General features: G+C 37.9%; 1 protein-coding gene across 5 annotated transcripts in view; it reads left to right on the forward strand.

Annotated features, from left to right (window-relative positions):
* Positions 1 to 14,199, forward strand: part of PCYT1B (phosphate cytidylyltransferase 1B, choline) — a 104,470-nt gene that overhangs the window by 85,568 nt on the left and 4,703 nt on the right. For 4 of the 5 annotated variants that reach the window (XM_074233116.1, XM_074233123.1, XM_074233149.1 and 1 more), the window contains one exon: positions 6,916 to 7,104. In XM_074233116.1, coding sequence (XP_074089217.1) covers positions 6,916 to 7,104 — 189 coding nt within the window. Of the gene's footprint in view, positions 1 to 6,915; positions 7,105 to 14,097; positions 14,156 to 14,199 lie in introns of all 5 variants that reach the window. The other variant, XM_074233140.1, reaches the window with a different exon arrangement.

Consider the following 14,199-nt stretch of genomic DNA (forward strand, 5'->3'; position numbering starts at 1 on the left):
TGCTTAAGGGAAATCACTTTGGTAGCAGTGTGTAGGACACACTCAAGTGCTGATAAACTAAAGGAAGGGAGAGCAATTAGAAGGCTACTTCAATAATTTGGATTTGGCAAAGTGAGAGCCTGAACTAAATTGGTGGCTGTTTGACTAGAGAAAAGAGGTCAGATGGGAGTGATGTTGTGATTTCAGAAATGGCAAGATTTGGAAACTGATTAAGTAATGAAATGAAGGTTAGTGAGGAATTGAGGATAATTCCAAGGTTACAAAAATGAAAGACCAGAAGGATGGAGACTATGAAACTAAATTTTCAGCATAGTACAAAAATGTAAGAACTTTCTTTAATTTATAATATAAATTACATTTTCATACTCAGCTAAATAGGGATTTCAGTTCTAGATGTAGGATTCTCTGATCCTAGGAACTGACTATATAAAAAAATACATTTAAAAGGAGAGTCTCGGGGGGTGGAGCCATGATGGCAAAGTAAAGCCAGGGACTGCCCTGAGTTCTCCCCCAAGCACTCCAAATACCTTTAAATAATGACTCTAGGGGCGGCTAGGTGGCGTAGTGGATAAAGCACCGGCCTTGGAGTCAGGAGTACCTGGGTTCAAATCCGGTCTCAGACACTTAATAATTACCTAGCTGTGTGGCCTTGGGCAAGCCACTTAATCCTGTTTGCCTTGCAAAAAACTAAAAAAAAAATTATGACTCTAGAGTGGCAGAACCCACAAAAAAACTAAGTGAAACAATTTTCCAACCTAAGACAACTTGGAAGATCTGCAGGAAGGGTCTCTTATACCAGGTTTAGAAAGGGCCTATTTCACAGGCCAGGCTGCACTGGGAACAAACTGGCTCTAGCCATTCAGGACCAGATTGCAGGGCACCTTAGTCCCTGGGGGCCTGGGCAGTTTCCAGACCTTGGAAGACCAACAGGAAAACTCTGCTGCACCAAAGTGAAAGCAGAATCCAGCACATGCCTCAGTATAGATCCAGTCCCAGGAGATCAGGAGCAGGTCTTGGGAGTCACCTGGCAGGGAGTCACCTGGGAGCTGCTTCCAGAGTGCTCAGCTCACAGAAGGTAAGAGGGTCAAGGGAGATTGCAGAGGTCTCTTTGCTCTCCCTGGGCAGGACTCTGTGACTTTGCCCATACTCAGATCCAGATCGCAGTCTGGGCCCCAGTCTCAAGAAAAGGAGAAGAATCACATCAGAGCTAATGGCCTGCAGCAGAGCAAGGATCCCTCCTTACAGTTTCAGGGCAGAAAGAGGTGCTTATGGTCATCCACAGACCAGAGTATAGACCAGGAGAGAAGTCAGAGCTTCTCATAAGGCCTTGAAGGAAATGAGGTCCCTGGGGTTGTCCCTGAATACAGGGGCAAAAGCCCTCAAAAACTTGGGACAGTACATCCTCCACCCTGGAAGCAGAGCCCCACCTTAACAAAGAGTTAAAATCATGTCATAGGCTGGGGAAATGAGCAAACAGCAGAAGAGGAAAAATACTGCCATGGACAATTACTTTGGTCCTATGAAGGAACAAAAATACACATAGCACATAGTAAAGTCAAAGTACCTGAAACCAAAGCCTCCAAGTAAAATATGAATTGGTGTCAGGCTATTGAAGAATATGATTTTGGAAATCAAGTAAGGTTGGCAGAGGAAAAATTGGGAAGAGAAATGAGAGCAATGCAGGAAAATTATGATAACCAAGTCATCAGTTTGGTGAAGGAGATACCAAAAAATACTAATAAAATAACATCTTGGAAATCCAGTTCAGGTCAAATAGAAAGAGCAGTCCAAAAGGCCAATGAGGAGAAGAATGCCTTAAAAAGCAGGGCTGGCCAGATGAAAAAGGAGAGAAAAAATTCTCTGAAGAAAATAATTCCTTTAAATATAGAATGGAGCTAAGGGAAGCTGATGACTGTATGAGAAATTAAGAAACAATAAAACAAAACTAAAAGAATGAAAAACTAGAAGAAAATGTGAACTATCTCATTGGAAAAACAACTGACCTAAAAACAGATCCAGGAGAGATAATTACAAAATTATTGGCTACCTGAAAATCATGACCAGGAAAAGAACTTAGGTTTCATTTTTAAAGAAATTCTTCAGGAAAATTACCTCGATATCTTAGAAGCAGAAAGTAAAATAGAAATTAAGGGAATCTGCAGGTCACCTCATGAAAAAGATCCCAAATTGAAAACTGGTATGAATATTATAGTCAAATTTCAGAACTCCCAAGTTAAGGAGAAAATATTGCAAGCATCCAGAAAGAAAAAAATTCAAATATCTTGGAACTACAATCAGGTTAACACAAGATTTAGCAGCTTCTACAATAAGGACTCATAGGGCTTGGAATAATCTATTCTGGAAGGCAAAAGAGCTTGGATTATAACCAAGACTCAACTACCCAGCAAAAATGAACGAATGTTCCTCTTTCAGAGGAAGAAATGGATATTTGGGAAATAGGATACTTTCAAAGTTTCCTGTTGAAATGACCAGAGCTGTACAGAAAGTTTGATTTTCAAGTACAGAACTCTGGTAAAGCATAGAGAGAGTGGACAGGAAGGCAAATTAGGAAGGACTTAATGATATTAAATTGCTTGTTTTCTGCATGGGAAGATGATATTGATAACTCATATGAACGTTTTCATCTATTAGGACAGTTAGAAGGAGAATATATAGAGAAGCCACAGGAGTTAAATTTGAAGGTATTAAAGAGATGGAGTCAATGAAGGAGAAAGGAATGTAATGGGAGAAAAGGAAAGGAGAGATAGAATAGGGTAAGTTATTTCACAGAAAAAAAGGCAAGAAAAAGCTTTTGCAGTGTAGTTGAAGAGGGGGAAGGTGAGGGGGAGTGAGTGAGCCTTACTCTCATCAGAAGTGTCTCAGAGAAGGAATACCATACACACTCAACTGGGTATAGAAATCTATCTTACCCTAGAGGAAAATAGGAGAGGAAAGGGATGGGAGAAAGAGGACAGGGGAGGGGACAGGTGTAGGTGATAGAAGAGAGAGAAGATTGTGGGAGAGAGTAGTCAGATACAATACACCTTTGAGGAGGGGTAGGGTGAAAGGATAGAGAATAGAATAAATAAGATGGAGGGGAATACAGCTAGCAATAGCCACTGTGGGAAAAAGTATTGAAGCAATTTCTCTGATGGACTTATAATAAAGGATCCATCCCAAAGACAAAGCTAATGGAAAAACTGAAGCATACTTTTTTCTTACTTTATTTTTCTTGAGGTGGGATGGTTATATTTACTTTTATAACATGACTATTGTGATAATGTTTCTACACATTTTCACACATTTTTAGCCTACACCAAGTAACTTGCTTTCTCAGTGAAGGGAGTGGGGTGGGGGTGGGGAAGAATTTGGAACTCAAGGTTTTGGAAGCAAATGTTGAAATTTGCTTTTGCATGTACTGTGGGAAAAATTTAAAAATAAAATAATTTTTTTAAAAAAGGATGAATCTTGAAATAGCCAGAGTTCCATGCTCTAATATCTAACCAATGACCCAGATATTTCAAGTAGCATTTGACATAATCATTCATATTTATATTACTATCCTCATTTTATAGATGATGAAATTGAGGTTCAGAGAAATTAAGTAACTTGTTCTTGTTCACAAAGCTAGTAAATATTTGTTGGAAGACTTGAACCCAGCTCCAATACCTCTAATAATTCTCCAAGTTAAGTGGATCTCTAGAGATCCCTGAGATCTTTTTAGGCTGTCCTTGAGGACAAAATTATTTTAATAACAATACTAAGACATTATTTGTCTGTTAAAATCCTCCTTCCTTTTCCAGTTACAAATCTGTATAAGACCAGATTCTCTTCAAATACTTAAACTAAAACAGCATTGCAACAGATTGAATGAGTAAACAGATATGAGATCCCAGTTATGGTTCCTAAATCCAGAAAGTCTGACCATCTCTTCTTTGATAATCTTTTGATTATGTCATGATTTCTCTGAATATGACAAAGTATTTTAGTCCAGCATAACAAAAAAATTCACATAACTTCTTTGAGATCAGAAGCTGATATGCTATCAGTAGAAACAACATAGTGTAGTGCAGTTATCCCTTCCACATTGTGACTTTCCCCATTGAGCTGTTAATATATCCTTGGTGGGCATAAGAAATTAAATGGAATTTGGGGGGGAGTTTTGTGGAAGCTACAGATGACAGAGGACCACCAAACAACATATAAAAAGTTTAGAAACCCAGAATTGCATAAAATATAAGAACAGTATTGTATAATATAAACATAATTTATCTTTTAATAGGGCAGCTTGATGGCACAGTGCATCTGGGAGTGACCTGGGAGTCAGTAGGACCTGAGTTAGAATCTGGCCACAGACATTTGACACTTACTAGCTCTGTGACCTTGGGCAAGTTACTTAACCCTGATTGTCTCACATCCAGAACCATCTCCAGTTGTCCTGATACATATCTGGCCAATGGACCTAGATGATTATGGAGGAGAAAGTGAGCTGGTGACTTAGCACAGCACCTCCTCACTGAAATCCAATTCTTGTGTTTGTCATGACAAAACAAAAAACATCATCTTTTTTTTTTAGATTTTTGTAAGGCAAATGGGGTTAAGTGGCTTGCCCAAGGCCACACAGCTAGGTAATTAGTAAGTGTCTGAGACCAGATTTGAACCCAGGTACTCCTGACTCCAGGGCCAGTGCTTTATCCACTGCACCACCTAGCCACCCCAACATCATCTTTTAATTCCATAAACAGACACAATTTCTTTTTTTCTCTTGTTTAAAGGGAGAGCCAAAATATTTTACGTGGATTATCCAAATCTCAGGAGCACTATGCCCCTAACCTCCACAATGTGGTAGGGATAACAATACATAGAGGGAGTCAAAGAGATATGAGTTCAAGTCTTGTCTTTGACAGATACTGCATGACCTTGAAGCAAATCAGTCTCACAATGCTCAGACAAATTCTCTAAAATTCATAAAATTATAGACAGCTTGCTGAGCTAATTATATAACTAAATAAATATGACCAACAACAATGTATATACATATATATGTATACACACACACACACACACACACACACACACACACACACACATATATATATATATATATATATATATATATATATACATACATAATCTGGTATTAGTGGTTTTGGGGAAAATTTCTTTAATATGTCTCTGCTCATGATAAAGAGTAGCCAATGCTTTGGAGTTCTACCTTATGTAGTAATACTAACAAAAGAAGAAAATAGAAATCAATTCTTTATTCTTCACACATATTTCAATAAACCAGTAATTTTCAGTGATTTTACAAAGTCATAGAATATCAACACATGGCCAAGTGGAGTCCAGTCAATAAGCATTTAAGTCCTGATTATGGACTAGGCAGTATGCTTAGCACTGGAAATGCAAGGAAATACAAAAAAAAAACTCTGCTTTCAAGAAGATCAAAGTCCAATGGGGAAGACAACAAAGAACTATGCACCAAGTCTCGTGCAAGATAAATTGGAAAAAATCTCTGAGGGAAGGCACTATAATTAAGGAAAACTGAAAACAAAAATTTCTTGCAGAAGGTGGGACTTTAGCTGAGAAGTTAAAGGAAGACAGAGAAGCTAGGAAAAGCAAAGGAGGGAAAGACTTTGCAGGCATGGGATACAGTCATGGAAAATGCTAGAAGCTGGGAAATGGATTTTTTTTGCAAGGAACATTCAGGGAACAATTTCATTGGATCACAGAGTTATGTATGTAGAGAGTAATAAGCTATGAGAAAAGTGGAAAGACAGGAAGGGAGAGGACTTTAAAAACTAAACAAGATTTTATATTTGATCTTGGAAGTACCAGGAAACCTGTGTGTGAGTGTGAGAGTGTGTGTGTGTGTGATATGATAAAGCCTGCATTTTTGGAAGATCATTTTGGCAGATGAGTGAATCTTTTTAAGGTCAGGAATACTTGAGAGATAAGATTCAATATGGGGGCAGCTAGGTGGTGCAGTGGATAGAACACTGGCCCTGGAGTCAGGAGGACCTGAGTTCAAATCCAACCTCAGTGTGACTTTGCGAAAGTCACTTAATCCCATTGCCTTAAATAAATTTTTAAAAAAAGATACAATATGCATATATCATATACATGCATTATTCATCCTTTAGACCTACTCCAAAACCTCAGCACAACATTGAAGTATCTCTGGATTCCTTAAGGCCATCCCTGCTAAACACAAGTTCCTACTAAGCTAGAAAGGTACCAAGTATGCTCTTAGTGATTTTATTTTCTCAGATTTTTATCTCAGATTAGTCATGCTAAGTTCAGAAAAGTTGATAACCAGAAGAGTGGTCAACAAAATATTTGTTTTTTGGTCACAGCAACTCTCAAAAGATTACTTTTTAAGTTATAGACATGGTTTTTAACTTTTTTGTATTATAGACTCCTCTGGCAGCCAGGTGACATCTATAGGCAGGTTCTTTCTCAGAATAATGTTTTTAAAGGCATAAAATATGTGGCATTATGAAAAAAACAATTATTGTTGAGACTTAGTTAACAAGATTTAAAAAAAAAGTTCATGAACCTCAGAAATAACTTCTTCAATAGAGGGAAGAAGGGGAAGGACTAATACCTATGAAATAATCATGATCCTCGATTACTACAGTGGTAGTATTAACTTCCAGTTTTCTAGTACCCTAAGGTTTTCAAAACATGTTTCTCATGACAATTCTGTGAAGGTAGCACAGGTATTATTGTAGCACCAGGTAGCACTGGTATTATTGTGTCTATTTTACAGATGAAGAAACTAAGCCTTACTGAGGTTAAATGACTTGTCCATCTTGCATAAAACAGTAAAAGTTAGATCTGGTATTTGTCTCTGTAAAGGCCCACCACACAGAATTGTATAGATATTGAATTAATTTCTATTCTTTTCACCAGGAGAAGAAGTACCGTTTTCAGAACCAAGTAGACAAAATGAAAGAGAAAGTCAAGAATGTAGAGGAAAAATCAAAGGAGTTTGTTTATAAAGTGGAAGAAAAGAGCCATGATTTAATTCAGAAGTGGGAAGAGAAGTCTCGAGAGTTTATTGGCAACTTTCTAGAACTCTTTGGACCTGATGGAGCTTGGGTAAGTAAATTCTCAACTGGAGTGTTGAGTGAAAACTGTTCCCTTCTACTCAGGCATATGCCTACTGACCTAGCCTACCTAGTAGATGCAACATCTATCTACTAGGTAGGCTAGGTCAGTAAGTTTTTTTCCCTTAAGAGGTAAGGAAACTGTCCCTGAGACCTTGGTTGGTTCAAGGGACTAAGGTGATAAACTGATCTGGCTTTCTAGTTGCTTAAAGGATAAAAATTCAGCTTACAAGGAGCTAGTGGACTTCAGATTCAGTATCTATCCCATTTTAATCCAAATCACTATGATGAATACCCTTGCTGACCATATATCTCTATATGGAGGCAAGATGAGGTAGGGAAGGTACATTTTACCTAAGCCAGTGCTGTACACTTGCTCAGTAGCCTTTTCATGCTATGGTTTAGTAAGTCTCCTTTTGTTTCCTGTTGTCCTAATAAGGTCCTTACTTGATCCTAATTCTTGACTTGAAACACTAAATTAGCCCAAGTCAAACTAGATCTACAACACATGAACTCTGCCTTAAGGACTTTTCTCTCTAGAGGAGAAACTTGCAGGGCACATATTCCTTTGATTTCATGAGAAGGGTGATGGCAACCACAGTTTTGTAGAATATGCCCTTGTGAGGATTAAATTGGAGAAATAAAAATACACTAAATGCAAAACCTATTTAATATGATTTTAGATACGACTCTTTGGGGCAGGCAGTTGGCAAGGCAATGGGGTTAAATGACTTTCCCAAGGTCACATAGCTAAGTAAGTATTAAGTGTCTGAGGTCGGATTTGAACTCAGGTCCTCCTTACTCCTGGATAGAGCTGGTGCTCTATCGCTGTGCCACCTAGCTGCGGCTGTCATTTTAGATATGAATAGGACTTCCTACAGGCTATTAGGGTGTTTCCCTTAAAGGGAATCTTTCCCTTTAGGGAATCTCCCAACCTATACTGATGAGCTTGGAATTATTCCATAGGAAATGTTTTCAAACCAATAAGACAAATACCTCTTTATTTCATTTTCAATTCAATAAGAAAGAGGAGCCTAAATAAAAAAGTGAGTCCAGAAAGGGAAATCTAGCCTGGAAATTCAAGTGAAAAGGCCACTAATAGCAGATTTGTTTGCTTTATCAAACTAGTTGGTTGTCCTTCCACTGAATCCCTCCTCTGATGCCTCATTTTAGCAGGAACGTGAGTTTGGATTCAAGAAGGCTGAGTCAAAGGAGAAAAACCTATAGCAGAACAGCAGATTTCATTATCTTTCAACTAGATAAATAGAAAGAGGGGCTCAAAATCCAGGGTTAGTCAATAAGTGATGAATCTTTTCAGCCACATTCACCCCTAAAAATGATCTATTAAGGTGTGAAACTGTGAGTTACAGTGATGGGATCCAGTTCACCAAGGAAATCATGGTTCCTTGAAAAACTGAGATAACCTTAAGGTTTTTTTTTAAATAAAAATATATATTTTATTTTTCCAATTACATGCTTTGGTAGTCCTTTTTTTTAAAGATTTTATTTATTTTGAGTTTTACAATTTTTCCCCTAATCTTACTTCACTCCCCCCACTCCCCACAGAAGGTAATCTGCCAGTCTTCTTCACATTGTTTCCATGGTATACATTGATCCAGATTGAATGTGATGAGAGAGAAATCATATCCCCAAGGAAGAAACATAAAGTATAAAGAGATAGCAAGATCATACAATAAGATATGTTTTTTTTCCTAAATTAAAGGTAATAGTCCTTGATCTTTGTTCAAACTCCACAGTTCTTCTCTGAATACAGATGGTATTCTTCATTGCAGACAGCCCCAAATTGTCCCTGATTGTTGCACTGATGGAATGAGCGAGTCCATGAAGGTTGATCATCACCCCCATGTTGCTGTTAGGGTGTACAGTGTTTTTCTGGTTCTGCTCATCTCACTCAGCATCAGTTCATGCAAATCCCTCCAGGCTTCCCTGAATTCCCATCCCTCCTGGTTTCTAATAGAATAATAGTGTTCCATGATATACATATACCACAGTTTGTTAAATCATTCCCCAATTGAAGCACATTTACTTGATTTCCAATTCTTTGCCACCACAAACAGGGCTGCTATGAATATTTTTGTACAAGTGATGTTTTTACCCTTTTTCATCATCTCTTCAGGGTATAGACTCAGTAATGGTATCAAAGGGTATGCACATTTTTGTTGCCCTTTGGGCACAGTTCCAAATTTCTCTCCAGCAAGGTTGGATGAGTTCACAGCTCCATTTGGTAGTCTTTTAACATTCTTCTATTTGCAAATTTACAAGTTACAAATTTTTCTACTACCCTCCCTTCCTTCTCCCCTCCCCTTGGCAGCAAATGGTCATGATAAAAGTTACATGTGCATTTCTGTTTAACATCTTTACATATTAGTCATTCTGTATAAGAGGAATTAGGACTAAGAGAAAGAAAAGAAAACCATGAGATAAGAAGGGGAAAAAAAGATGTTTAAAAAAGTGAGCACAGTATACATTCAGATTCTGTGAAGTTTTTTGTCTCTGTTTTCCTCTGGATGTGGGTGCCATTGTCCATAGCTGGTCTCCCAAGGGTAACTTCCAAGGTCCTTGGAGTTAACCTTAAGTTAGGCAACAATTTGGGATATTTTTTGTTTTGATTTAGCAGAATAGAGAAGAGCTTAGGATTTATCCTTGGAGAGAACAGCAACACTGTTGGCAACAAATACTATTGTGCCCTCATTGTGGGACTGTCATTTTGTACTTAGCATAAAGAGAGGAAGAACCTCCCTCCACACCATTGTATGGATATCTGTGTATGTGTATTTGTGAGGACCTACGTTGCTAGGACAGGATTTCTTAACTAGAAGTTCATGAACTTGTTTTAAAAATATTTTTTTCAGTGTATCTGGTTGGTTCAATGGATGGAGTAGTGGGATTGGAATCAGGAGGACCTGAGTTCTAATCCACCCTTAGACATTTAATAAGCATGCAACCCTAAGCAAGTCACTTGACTCCAATTGCCTTCAAAATATTTTTTATTATTATTTCAATATAATTGATTTCCTTTATAGTCCTAAGTGTTTATTTCTCATCATTATGCACAGAAGAGGTCCATAGACTTCACCAAATGGCCAAGGGTTTCCTTGGCCCACAAAAAGCTAAGAACCCTTGTGCTAAAGGGACTTGAATCCACCCACAGCTTCTGTATCTGTGCAGTCTGCTGAGCATAGGGTGTGGGCAGGATGCATCCTTCTGGTGTTCAGTTGTGAAAGTTCACTATGGACTGAGTGCTCCTTTCTCCCTCTCAGTGACATCTGTAAGAGGCAATATGGCAAGAAGTGGCTGGTGGAGAGCTGGAAGGTGGCTGGAAGGGCCACTCAAGCCCTGGCCTCACAAGTGGGGTGGCTCTTTAGGCAAATCTTTTGGCACATGTTCAGATGTTGAGATTATTTCTATTGTCTGACTGAAATAGCAATTGAAGATATAAAACTGGAGATCAGGAGCAAGGTTAGGACTGGACAAATAGATCTGAGAATCATTTGCATAAAGATGATCATTGAATCCACGGGAACTGACAAACTGATATCTATCTACTAATAGATTTAAAGGGATGGTGAAGAGACAAGACGCTGCCTAGAGGTTGTGATGTCCTCCTGTTCTTGATTTTCGCAGTTTTACTTTGGACATTAAAGGATGTTCAAAAGCACTGAATGTTTGAACCATTAGTTCCAAGGAAGAAAATGTTTGATTTTTTTTTTAAATTAAGCAGGGGATCCCTTATTTGAATTTTCCCTCCCAGATACTTTGGGTAATGAGCAGAGAAGTGGAGAAAAATGCATGCTTAGAAATCATCATGATTCCCCTTTTTTTGTCCCCACAGACTTAAAGATAATAACTCTGCCTTTGGAGGAAATAACAGGTATTAGCAGCAGAGTTGATGATAACAGTTTACAAAGGTACTTTTTTGTGCAACATGAGTTGATTTTCAAGAGAAAAGGAGGTAGTCCTGTTTGATTTCCAGCCTCTTTGTCATCTTACATTTTCTATTATGACATGTGAAGTCTTGGAACAAAATCTATTTAAGCTTTATTATTTTATTGATGGATTGTCACTGCTGTCTCCTGGCTGATTCAGATGTTTCATTACCTGATAATTCAGTGTAAAACATTTCACTAATGACAAAAACAAGGATTCTAAAGTTAGAAGTCATCAAACTCTTAGACAGTCAAAGGACTAGCCTCACCCAGGAATGACTGAGACTGAATATAGCCTATTGAGCAAAACCTTCCAGCCCCTCATTGCACAGAAGAATCTCAGCTTCATAAAAGGAGAGATTTGCCCCAGGTCACAAAAGTATCTTAAATGTGTTTAAACTGCAGCTGTGATTTGGTTGGAAATTTTTTATAAGGAAACACCCTTTACCAATGTAGAGCATATTCAGTCATTAATCAATAGGTTTATAGGGCTTACCTAGGGTCCTTAGAAGTTAAGTGACTTACTTGTGTTCAGTTCAATTGAATTCAGTAAACATTTATTGAGAGAAAAAACTGTGGAGTTTAAACAACGACCAAATATTATTACTTTTAATTTTTTTAAAAGTTGTCTTATGTAATACATAATTTCACTTTCTATTTTTTCCTCAAGGATATGTTTTTTTTCTCTCAACACATTCAATTTTGATCAATGCATAGTATGGAAACAATGTAAAGATTATCAGATTGCTTTCTGTGGAGGAGAGGGGGAGGGAAGGAAGGGTGGTGGTAAAATTGTAAAATTCAAAACCTTACAAAAAATGATAGGTAGAAACATTTATTAAGTGCCTGCTATGTGCCAGACTACACTAAGAGCTGGAGAGAAGCTGGCCTTGGTGGAGAGCTGGAAGGCAGCCAGGGTACTCTGAGTAAGGTGGATGGAGCACTGGCCTGGGATTCAGGAGTTTGAATCCGGCCACAGTCGAGCTGTGTGACTTTAGGCAAGCCACTTAACCTTGATTATCCAGGGACATCTCCAGTTGTTCTGACTCATATCTGGCTACTGGACTCAGATGGCTCTAGAGAGAAAGTAAGACTGGACTTAGCACAGCACCCCTTCACTAAAATCCAGTTTTCATGCTTGTCATGGCATCACCTCCCTGAGGTTGTGATCTTCTTCGAAAATGAAGGACAAAACATAAAGAGTTGGGGATATAAAAAGAGGCAAAAGACAGTGTCTGTCCTCAAGGAGTTTATATTCTAATAGAGTAGGCAACATGTAAACAATACAAAGCAAGTTTAATACAGAACAAATAGGAAATAATTAAAAGAGGGCAAACAATAGAAACCAAGTTATATATGCTATAAATAGGAAATAATTAAAAGAGGGAAAGCAGTGTAATTAAGAGAGGTTAGGGAAGACTCTCTAGGAGGTAGAATTTTATTCTTTCAATGTCAGAGGAGGAAACTGAATTTAGGTCTTTCAGCTTCTGAGGACTGCTCTCAGTCTACTACTCCACAGCCATACCACAAAGTAGATATTTAGTCAATGTTTCTTAGATTGAAGTAGGAAGAGATTTGATTTAGGGTGGAAAAATCTGGGTTCCCATCTAAGTTCTGCTAATCACAAATTGAGTGACTGCAAGCAAGTCACTGCTCCAAGTCTCAGTTTCCTCATCTGTAAAGTGGGATCAATACTCTCTCTGCTATTCAAATCATGTGCTGTCTTAAGGAAACTATTTTGCAAACCTTAAATAGAAATTCATAGCAGTTAAGGAGCAGAACATAAATCTGGAAGGTTCCTGAGGAGCTGGTTTGATCCTAGGTAGAGATATGCATGTTCCTAAGCCTGAACATTCCCCCTTTATTCAAAGTGCATAATATACACCTACCCTTTTAACACCTCATTTTAAAACACTGAAGAGACAGAAATTCATTTCCAGTTGTGTCACAGGCATTGGGTTGACTGGCAGGGGCACTGAAATGTATTTCTGGTGAGAAGCCTTCTCTATGGAAACTTAAGGGGGTGGATTCTTTCTTCCCACCTCCACCCTTACACACATACACACACACACACACACACACACACACACACACACACACACACACACACACACACACTTCAGGCAAGAAAGAGAATGCAGGATTTCACCGACCACACTCATATTATTCACCCAGGGAAGGATAAAATCATACTAGGCATTGTTCTAGGGAAACCTTCATTGACTGTGAGATGAGGGGATTAAAAAAAAAAGAAAGAAACTCAGCTTGGAGACAAGAGGTTTTTCTTTCTTTCTTTCTTTTTTTTTAAATAACGTGCTATTCATGTCAAAACTGTTATTAACATTAATTTGCCATATCAACCAGAGTTCGACATTGCTTTTTCTGTTGACATTAAAAGCACAGGAATAGTTACAAGGATGTTAAACTCCAAGATAAGTAATTTGCTTTTCATGAATATGCTATTATTATAATAATTCTTTATTTGTGGATTTGGGGGCTGGGACTCACTTCTTAAAATAGAGGGTCTGTATTCCCAGAAAATAAAGTACCAGCAAAAATAAGCTACTCTTCGACAGGTCAAAACACCATTTCAGAGGCTGAGAAGAATGTTTAAGTGGTGGGTTTGCTTGTTTGTTTGTATAACGTGGATAACAAAGTTGGGCAGAACTTCCAGGTTATCATCTTCAAGTCAACAGATCAACAATGAGCACCTGTTAAGTGTCAGACTCATAATTACACCCATAAATAAAATATTTATTGTTGTACAGGGTTTGACTCTAAGAGAACTACAGTTAAGCTCAAACTTCCAGGAGGTTTCCCAGGATCTTAATATTTCTCTGAGGCACCTTCAGCATAAAGTTAGAAAATATCAGATCCAAACCCTGAGAATTCCATCTATCTCTTGGTAGTTAGACAGTAACATCAAGAAAGCCTGCATTTACATAATGGTTAATTATTACACATATATCATTTATCTTCTGATTTTCACAACTCTCTGAGATATGTAGTATAAGTGTTCTTATCTCTCTGTTCTGCAGATGAAGAAACTGAGGTCCTTATGGTTAAACAAATTTTTTGGGATAACTATATTTCAATGTAAGTTTTTTAATCCAATGATTTTATTATTTGTTTAAAAATTA

Source organism: Macrotis lagotis, chromosome 1 (assembly GCF_037893015.1).
Source record: "Macrotis lagotis isolate mMagLag1 chromosome 1, bilby.v1.9.chrom.fasta, whole genome shotgun sequence".
Taxonomy (NCBI): Eukaryota; Metazoa; Chordata; class Mammalia; order Peramelemorphia; family Peramelidae; genus Macrotis; species Macrotis lagotis.